Below are 10,676 nucleotides of genomic sequence, written 5' to 3' on the forward strand. Positions count from 1 at the left end.
TCTCTGCTTAACTAGCCAATGAACCACTACAGATATATGACGCAGCTATAGCAACTTAAACGCGATAACTGAAGCAGCACTGCGATCAACTGCCATGATCTTGGAGATTGACCCATCGATCGCGATTATCTGGTTGGCGACCACTGCATTAGAGGCTAATGTGCTAATAGTTTTTACAATAGTTCTGCTGTCCCCAAATGCCAAAGTTCACTGAAACAAAACTGCAGTGTCTCAGACAGGCGAATTCAATCAGCCAGGGTTTCTTAGGTCACAGACCAACCCAACACATTCATGGGGCCCATACATTTCTTTCCAGAAACTAAACTGAAGTCAAACATGGAAAATTATTTTGTTGGTTCATGTCATAGGTACACAGCTCCAGGGACCTGGAGGTTGTGGGTTCAATTCCCGCTCCGGGTGACTGTCTGTGAGGAGTTGGTGTGTTCTCCCCTTGTCTGCATGGGTTTCCTCCGGGTGTTCCGGTTTCCTCCCACAGTCCAAAAAAAAAACCCACCACACCTTGGTAGGTGGATTGGCGACTCAAAAGTGTCCGTATGTGTGAGTGTGTGAGTGAATGTGTCTCTGTGTGTCTGTGTTACCCTTTGAAGGACTGGCGCCCCCTCCAGGGTGTATTCCTGCCTTGCGCCCAATGATTCTGTGTAGGCTCTGGACCCTGAACTGGATAAGCGGTTACAGATAATGAATGAATGAATGAATGAATGTCATAGGTCAGCAGATTTCATTGTAAAATAAATGTAATTTTATGTATAAAATAAAATAATATTTTATTTGCACCTTTCAAGACAACCAAGGAAGTACAGTAAAAGAAGCATGAAATAAAGTAACATACACAAACAACACAATGAAAAATGCGTTCTTTCTCACCCCTAAACCAACTGGAAATGATGGGTTTTAAGACTGTAGTTAGAACATATCTGTGGGTGAAAAAGCATGCATATATTCATTGTTGTGTGTGTGTGTGTGTGTGTGTGTGTGTGTGTGTGCTACACATAATGGAAGGGACCACAACTGAGATACTCGGAATTGAATGTGGAGTGCAATACTCATGTTAAACGCTTGTATTGTAGACTGCTCATTTATCAGTGGGTCCTCGCCCATTTACCAGGAGATAAGTTTTAAAGGAAGTGGGGAATATGACTGTGGTGTGTATTTCACTATCAGAGGTTGCGGTGGAGCGTCTGAACTGCGCAGAAATTTCACGACTCTTCTCACGACTCACGACTCTCCACGACGCTTTAAGATGTCAACGATTAAAGAACTCACTTTAACCTACCGCCCCGTGAACGAGAGGAACACGTTCACAAATGGAGACCTGCTGCAGGGGCGGGTAATTCTGGAAGTTTCCAAGGAGGTGAAGATCGACTGTTTTTATATTAAATGTAAAGGGGACGCGGATGTGCGCTGGACGGAAGACAACTTGAACGAGTCAAAAACTTACCACTCCCATGAACGATACTTCAAACTGAAACAGTTCTTCATCCGGGACCCCTCCAAACCAGGTGAGACCAGTCTGTCTTCATGTTTGAATTCAACGGTATTTTTCGTAGCAGTAACATCTGTTGGTAAGATGAGGGATTTAGCTAACAATGCAGAAATGAACATATATTAAAAATAAACAAATAAATTAAGCCAGATAATGATTGGGTAGGTATACTACAGAATTACTTTCCTTTGTGATTGATAAACTGTTTTCTTACTTCCATAATCCTTTAATCCTTTATAATAGCATCTAATAGCTTAGCTGTTGGAAACTAAGAGTTGTCTTTACTGTAGAAATTATTTATTATTAAGAAATATCGTCATGATATACACAAAAATCTGGAGACACTCCTTAATTTGAAGTGCATTCTAGCTTTAAACCCAAATCCATTATGATTACATACATTCATTTGTGTTATCTATCTATCTATTTATAAAGTGAATATATCTATATTCACTCTAGATATCTATATATATATATATGTGAATATTCATTCATTCATTATCTGTAAGTGCTTATCCAATTCAGGGTTGCGGTGGGTCCAGAGCCTACCTGGAATCATTGGGCGCAAGGCAGGAATACACCCTGGAGGGGACACCAGTCCTTCACAGGGCAACACACACACATTCACACCTACGGACACTTTTCAGTCGCCAATCCACCTACCAACGTGTTTTTGGACTGTTTGGACTGTGGGAGGAAACCAGAGCCCCCGGAGGAAACCCACGCAGACACAGGGAGAACACACCAACTCCTCACAGACAGTCACCCGGAGCGGGAATCGAACCCACAACCTCCAGGTCCCTGGAGCTGTGTGACTGCGACACTACCTGCTGTGACACCGTGCCGCCCTATATGTGAATATAATTATGTTAATAAGCTTAGTATGAGTTGTAGTGGCATTTGTTATTCAAAACTAGCAATCTAACATTAGAGCCTGATCTCGCTAATGCTTTTTTGGCTGAATATAATCAGATCCTCACACAAATGTTCCAACATAAGTGAGCACATGTAATCTGTCTAATGTTGGATAAGCAAGTGTCCACAGACATTTGACCATAGAGTGTAATAAATCCTGCCAAAGTAAACTGGAATAGTATGTAACCTATGTAACCTTTACTGTAAGAGATAAAGTAGATAAAGCCTTCATGACTTTCCTTTCTGCTACTTTTACAGCAAAAGTCAAACCAAATGACATTATAACAGCTGGGGAGACCTGTAAGTACAAGCTGTATATTTTACATCATATCATTCCAGTCTTAAGGTTTATGGGAATTATGTTGAAATTTGATGAGGTCAGTTTGCATAAACAGTTGGGGAAGTACGTTTCAACTCAACACATTTGGTTTCACACTGTATTAGTGGGAGATAATTAATATTTTCTCGGAACCTGTATTACTATTTAATCATTATTATACTGAATAATGTGTTATTGTCATTTATATTAAAAACCAACAAACAAACAAAACATTGTGGTCTTTTTAAAAGACACATAATTTAATGTGCTCTTACATATTTGTTTATTTCCAGATGGTAATGTAGTCAGGCCAGGAAGACATGTTTATTCCTTTAGCTTTCAGCTGCCTCATCGGTGAGTGCTGATCCTCAAATGTCTTTTTAGTGCAGTATTATATTTCCTTGCTCTTGTGGTAACCTTTTACCGTAGCACAGTGCTCATAAGGTTTGATGATGCTAATGTAAGCTAATTATAAAAGGAGTGACAAATCTACAGTTGTATTTACAAGTTTGGTCGCCCCTGGATAAATGACATAATTTGTCTGTAAACATTTATCAGATTCAGGGTAATGGTGGGTCCAGAGCCTACCTGGGATTATTGGGCGCCAGTCCTTTGCAGGGCGACACACACTCACACACATTCACTCACACCTATGATCACTTCTGAGTCAGCAATTCACCTACCATGTGTTTTTGAGTCTACTGGAGCGGGACTTGAACCCACAACCTCCAGGTCCCTGGAGCTCTGTGACTGTGACACTGCTGCACCACCGTGACGCCCATTGACATAATTAGTTCATTTTTAAATTAGAAAAAAAATAGATTTAAACATCCTCCATAGGAAACACAAATAGTCATAATTTATTACACACCTACAGTTTCATTGCTGAACCTTGCATATACAAAAATAAACATGTAAATACATTTTGAAAAGAAATGGTTAATTAATCTAGAACTACAATTACAGGAACATGCCACCATCTTTTAAAGGATCCCATGGCTCTATTAAATATATTCTAGAAGTCAGATTGGATCGTTCATGGAGGCTGGACCATACTGCAAAAGCAGAAATTAACTTTGTGCCAAGGATTGATGCTGGTGTCAGTTTAATGGTATGTGCACTTCTGAAAATGTGTGTTTCCAAATATTGTTGCCCTTTTTCTTGACATTTCTGAATCTAGAGCAGTGTAGGTACCATAGTTTTGACTCTTTATTAAAGGGACAGTAAAATGTCAGAAGTAACAGAAGCTGAGGAGTTTATGGGCATCTCCATTGGCTTAGCTTAAGAGTTCAACTTTAAGCATTATTTAGTTGTCCACATGCCACATGTCAAAGTTTGGTCTTTAAATAAACCTGTGCCAGAAGTCTAGCTGGGGGTACAGGTGCTTTTCACTTGAAACTTTGCTTCCTGTGCTGATTGAATTTCCTTGTGAAACATGCATGTTGCACATTTTCCAGTCACATGAAGCTGACAATACTGTACTGAAAATGGAAGTCATGTTTCGCCATTGATATTTTTCTTTTTTTTTCTTGTGGTATAGTTCTCCTGCTGTACTTGATATTGTTAGAGCTACTATTTATTTGCTTTATCGTACACTTTGCAGTCTGTCATGTATTATTCATTTTTGCATACAGAACCCACAGAGTGGTAACATAGGCAAAAAGATGAAACTTTTTACGTCTGGAAGTGTCTCAGTGCAAGCAACAATTGACAGAATGGGTTATTTTCGAGGTCAGTTTATTCTACTCTCCTGTACTGACAAGAAAAGGCCCAGATTAAGCTGTGGCTTTCAGCACCTTCAGTGCAGTTTTTGACTCTGTATATTTACTTTGTTTATTTTTTAAAGGTGATGTCATCAGGGTTTCCACTAATGTTGATAATTCTTCATCACGTGAGCTCAAGCTGAAGTACAAACTTGAGCAAAAACAGATGTTCTATGTACAAGGCCATTCTAAAAATTCATCAAAAACTATTTTCAAAGTGGTTGGAGATCCTATCCCAACTGGGTCAAAGCAAACAGTCAAGAAAGCCCTGAGAATCCCACCTGACCTGGAACTAACAGTGGCAACCTGTAGTATTATAAAATTGGAGTACATACTCAAGGTACCGGAGTTCTATTTTCCTTCCTCTTTATAGATTTAATTTTTTGAGTTTGATACAAAAACTTTAACTACTGTACTCCACTTCATATTGTGAACTCGTAAATACTGAGAAAGTACATTTGAAAACAGAAATCAAGTTACTAGAAGCTTTCTACTGTTTAAAAAATGTAACACTGATTTACAAAGTTATGCTTCTTAGGAAATTACAGAATTTAAGCTTTTCAATATTGCCATCAGTCACTACATGGGTTTTAATTGTACTCCTTTTTTATAGGTCTATTTGGATGTCCCTTTTGCTAGTGATCCAGAGATCAAATTTCAAGTCTTCATTCTCCCTGCAGGCCAGCCAGGTCAACGAAATAAAACCAAATATGGGCCCAGCCCACCTCAAGCTGCATTTGGGCCAAGCTCTACGCCACAGGCTGGGTTTGGGCCCAGCCCTCCAAGTACATCCTTTGGATCAGCTTTGGGACTTTACCCCAATTTAAACCCTTCACCTGCTTATCCATCTCCAACCAATCCAGTAGCTCCTCCTCCTTCATACACAGACGTCTTCCCAAATCAAAACCAAACAGTTCCAGGATTCCAGACAGCTTCATCAGCCCCACCCTTCAATCCTCCTCCATACTCTGCTATGGGTTATCCAGGTCCTCCTGCCCCAGAGCAACATCCAGCACCAAGAGCCCCAGAGTTCTGTCCAAATCCGTCTGCCCCAGGCTATGGTCAGGCAGGAGGTGCTCCAGGACATTGGCCAAATTCCGGCAATCCAACCAATCAGCAAGAGCCTTATCTAACTAAAACATCTGAAAAACATTCATATTGAGATGTGCCTTTGAATTCTCCCTGTGAAGAGGTAATCAATATACAGTTTCAGGGAAATAAGCCCTGGATATAGTTGTGGTGCCTGCTTCATTTTGAGTCTTTACAGGTATCTATACATGAATGTATGAAAGTTGCTGGGACAGCAATTAATTTCAAAATGTTAACTTTAAGAATTATGTAAGTGCCAATCATTATTGTTATAATCAGTGCGTTGAAAATGACAAAAGTTGATTAGAATTCACATAAATGTCACATATTTATATATGATTTATAAACCAATCAGCCATAATATTACTGCAATCTCCTTGTCCACTACCACTCACTGTCCATTCTCTCAGCACCACTGAACATAGAGCATCACTTTGTAGTTCTACAATTACAGACTGTAATCCATCTGTTGCTCTGCATTTTTTGTATTCTTTGCCCACTTTCACTGTGATCTTCAACAGGCTGGACCCCACAGAGATGGTATGATTTGGATCTTGGATAATCCTCAGCACAGCAATGACCCAGATGTGGTAGTAATGTGTTAGTGTGTACCAGTAGAACAGACACAGTGCTGCTGGAGTGTTTAAACCATCAGTGTCACTGCTGTGCTAAGAATAGTCCACCAACCAAAAATACCCACGACACAAATAGTACCTGCTCTGTAGTGGTTATGTGGAATCTAGAACAGGGTGCAGAACAATAGATGGACTACATTCTAAAATTATAGAATTATGAAGTAAATGTATACAGTCACTTGACAGTAATATCTCACTATATATATATATATATATATATATATAAGTATTTATTATTGTTGCAAGGGTTTTATTTCACTTAGCCCCGAATCAGGAAAAGCCACTTAAGCTGTAAGAGAATGTCAGATTTTATATATCTTTTATATGTTTCTATTGAGAAGGATTTAATATAATGGTGTAAAATATCCAAGTACCTCTTGATCACTTAAATTAATCTGTTCATTACTGATTTTTCACACGTTATTATCAGCTGGTGTTTACAAATGTTTACATTTAAAATGCTGGGAACAAATATATGAATTTATTGTTTGTTTTGGAGGGAAATTCAACATAATATTATAGAAGCATTTGTACAGAGCAGTGGAAATTACTGTATGTATCAGCAAGTGCACACTTTCCATAAATCTTCCAAAGCTTTTGAGTTGTGCTGTATCTGAAACTCATTAAGACCTACTTGTAGAGTCAAATGACCGATCAGTACAAATTAACATTTGAATAACTATTACTTTAATAATCACTGGGGTGTGTAGGAGTAAGGGAAGGAGGTAAGTGCAGGAGGTTTTATTACAATAACTTAAAGGAATCTAAACAAATGGATGCTAAACAAAAGGGCAAAACACAGAAGCTAAGGAACTAAACAAAATGGCTAAATACAGAGGCTAAGGAGCTAAACACAAAAGACTAGACTAAACTATAAACAGAGCTAAACACAAAACAAGGCTCAATGCTAAACACTAAACACAGCTAAACGCTAAACAAGGAATCTAAACATAAAACACAAGAGCTAAACAAGAAGGCTAAACACAAAGCAAGACTAAACCCAGAGCAAGACAAAACACAGAATTAAACATAGAACCAGGCTAAGGAACGTCAAGCAAACATACATATAATGACCCACAAACAGGAAACACTGACAAGGACTATATAAAGACAACATCAACAAGAAACACCTGAGTACTAATTAAGACACATTGCACTAGAAACACAAGGGAAAGGTATCACATGACCAGGGAACAATCAGGAAGCAGACACAAGACAGGGAAACAGTCACATGACAAGGGGAGCACAGAACAGAAACAATACAAAACAGAACACAAAACAGCATGTTACTGTAACAGTTGATGTTGGAACTGTAATAACATACTTTCAATTGTAGAATGTTTTGGTTAAAATTTAAAATATATCTTTACATATAGATTGGAATAATAAATTCGGTTTACACCATAATAAGTAGACTGAACACTAGAATATGTTTTGGAAACACCAAGTTCTTAGATTAAAAACAGTAGACTAATTTTCCAATTATAGTCATATCTTCATACGTTATCTGCTTTTATTTCCCACATCTCAAAAATGGGGAATTCCAATTGAGTTTCAACTTAATTCTCAGCATTTTAAAGGTTTGTAGTTACTATAGCATCATATATAATGCACAATGTACAAATTTTCATTATATTCAAGCTTCTAATTCAATTTCATCTAATTAGGTAAGTCATAGAAGCATCCTTGAATACACTCTGAAAAAATGTTATTGTAGAGGTACATTAAAGGGATAAACAGTAGTTTTAACTTCCAGTTTTGTTCCCTAAATGTACATTATATTCTCTTCTCCAGAAAGAGATGTGATTATTTGTCAGAATTCGTTATAAAAAAATATTAAATGAAAGAATATTATATACACTATTTTGCCAAAAGTGTTTACTCACCCATCCATATAATTGGATTCAGGTGTTCCAACCACAGGTGTATAAAACCAAGCACATGTAGACTGCTTCTACAAACATTTGTGAAAGAATATGTCGCTCTCAGGAGCTCAGTGAATTCCAGCTTGGTACCATGATAGGATGCCACCTGTGCAACAAGTCCAGTCATGAAACCTCTTCGCTACTATATATTCCACAATCAACTCTCATGCTATTATAACACATTGGAAGTGAGGAAGTGATTGGGAACGACAGCAACTCAGCCATGAAGCTGTAGGACACATTAAATGACAGAGGCGTCAGCGGATGTTCAAGCGTATAGTGCGCAGAGGCTGACAATTTTCTGCAGAGTCCATCTCTACAGACCTTCAAACTTAATGTGCCCTTCAGATTAGCTCAAGAACAGTGCATAGAGAGCTTCATGGAATGGGTTATATCACCAAGCGCAAAGCCACTTAATGGATGCTGTGGTGTACAGCACGCCACCACTGGACTCTAGAGCATTGGAGATATGTTCTCTGTGGTGATGAATCATGGGTTGTTTTTCATATTCCAGTGAAAAGAACTCCTAATGTTCAGCATACAAAGAGATTTTGGAAAATTTCATGCTCCCAACTTTGTGGGAACAGTTTGGGGACGGCTCCTGTCTGATCCAACGTGACTTCCCACAAGCAAGGTCCATGAAGACAGGTGTAGAAGAACTTGACTGGTCTTCACAGAGCCCTGACCTCAACCTGACAGAATACCTTTGGGATGAATCAGAGTCGAGACTGTGAGACAGGCCTTCTCATCCAATATCAATATCTGACCTCACAAATGTACTTCTGAAAGAATGGTCAAAAATTCCCACGAACACACTCCTAAACCTTGTGGAAAGCCTTCCCAGAAGAGATGAAGCTGTTGTAGCTGCAAAGGGTGAGCAGACGTCATATTAAACCCTATGGATTACGAATGGGATGTAACTGAAATTCATATGTGTTCAAAGGCAGATGAGTATATATGAATAATGTACAGGGGTTAGACAATGAAACTGAAACACCTGTCATGTTAGTGTGGGAGGTTTCATGGCTAAATTGGAGCAGCCTGGTGTCCAATCTTCATTAACTGCACATTGCACCAGTAAGACCATGCGGATCCAATGGTTCAAACATTGTATCCTGAAGGCGGTGCCGTGTATCAGGATGACAGTGCACCAATACACACAGCAAGACTGGTGAAAGATTAGTTTGATGAACATGAAAGTGAAGTTGAACATCTGCCATGGCCTGCACAGTCACCACATCTAAATATTATTGAGCCACTTTGGGGTGTTTTGGAGGAGCGAGTCAGGAAACGTTTTCCTCCACCAGCATCACGTAGTGACCTGGCCACTATCCTGCAAGAAGAATGGCTTAAAATCCATTGTATATGTCATTCCCAAGACGAATTGACGCTGTATTGGCTGCAAAAGGATAAATTATTGTGGTCTAAAACCAGGTGTTTCAGTTTCATTGTCCAACCCCTGTATGTACAAATATGAATAATTTTGGCAATATAGTGTAAGTCCTGGAGATGAAATTTGGCATATGAAATCAACACAATATTAACCCTCCTGTTATGTTGCGGGACAAATTGACCCGTTTTAAAGTTTGAAGATCTAGGAAAAGTAGTTAAAAGCATTTTTTCAGTATGAAACTTCTTCTGCTTGCCTTAATTAGTGTAATCAACATATAATATGAAAATGGGTCATCTCACATATTTGCAACCACCCCCTGCATGTTTATATTACATAGATACTGTTCGGGTCAATTTGACCTGGCAGTCAAACTGGAGGTAAAAAGGTGTCAGAAATGTATTTCTTTGTTTGCCACTGTGAGACATATTTCAGCCAAATCACACACACACACACACACACAGGTACACAGATGCAGATGTTATGACTTTTGACATGAACTATTCATGTTCTTGTGGGAAAACTCCACCCACATTCAGTGGACACTCAACAGGGGAGGGGCAAAACATAAAAGATTCTCTGCATGGGAGTCCTACCAACATTACACTGTGTCAGGCAGACCTTTACAAAATGAGCAGCCGAAGCAAAAGGATGACAGTCCAGGAGGCTCTGGAAGTCATCATTGATCATGACAGTGAAAAAGAGGAGGATGTGTCTGAAGACGATGAGCTAAATTCTGATTCTAATGATTCTGATATTGGGTAGTGTCGCAGTCACACAGGAGGTTGTGTGTTTGAGTCCCGCTCCGGGTGACTGTCTGTGAGGAGTGTGGTGTGTTTTCCCTGTGTCTGCGTGGGTTTCCTCCGGGTGACTGTTTGTGAGGAGTGTGGTGTGTTCTCACTGTGTATGCGTGGGTTTCCTCTGGGTGACTGATAGTAAGGAGTGTGGGGTGTTCTCCCTGTGTCTGCGTGGGTTTCCTCCGGGGGACTGTCTGTGAGGAGTATGGTGTGTTCTCCCTGTGTCTGCGTGGATTTCCTCCGGGGGACTGTCTGTGAGGAGTATGGTGTGTTCTCCCTGTGTCTGCGTGGGTTTCCTCCGGGGGACTGTCTGTGAGGAGTGTGGTGTGTTCTCCTGTG

At 39.6% G+C, this 10,676-nt stretch overlaps 1 protein-coding gene across 1 annotated transcript; it reads left to right on the top strand.

Moving 5' to 3' along the window:
• The first annotated feature begins 1,066 nt into the window (after positions 1-1,066).
• Positions 1,067-6,416, top strand: LOC136677360 (arrestin domain-containing protein 3-like). Its single transcript, XM_066654885.1, has 7 exons — positions 1,067-1,520; positions 2,678-2,719; positions 3,032-3,092; positions 3,705-3,849; positions 4,373-4,469; positions 4,585-4,841; positions 5,115-6,416. Exons 1-7 carry the CDS (start codon positions 1,067-1,069, stop codon positions 5,661-5,663), a joined length of 1,605 nt encoding a protein of 534 aa, XP_066510982.1. The 3' UTR covers positions 5,664-6,416.
• The last annotated feature ends 4,260 nt before the right edge of the window (positions 6,417-10,676 follow it).

The sequence above is a fragment of the Hoplias malabaricus genome, chromosome X2, assembly GCF_029633855.1.
Source record: "Hoplias malabaricus isolate fHopMal1 chromosome X2, fHopMal1.hap1, whole genome shotgun sequence".
Taxonomy (NCBI): domain Eukaryota; kingdom Metazoa; phylum Chordata; class Actinopteri; order Characiformes; family Erythrinidae; genus Hoplias; species Hoplias malabaricus.

Coding starts and splice junctions, on each gene's coding strand:
- LOC136677360 (XM_066654885.1), top strand. CDS start 1,067: ATGTTAAACGCTTGTATTGTAGACTGCTCATTTATCAGTGGGTCCTCG. Junction 2,720..3,031: donor TATAACAGCTGGGGAGACCT/GTAAGTACAAGC, acceptor GTTTATTTCCAG/ATGGTAATGTAGTCAGGCCA. Junction 4,842..5,114: donor AATTGGAGTACATACTCAAG/GTACCGGAGTTC, acceptor CCTTTTTTATAG/GTCTATTTGGATGTCCCTTT.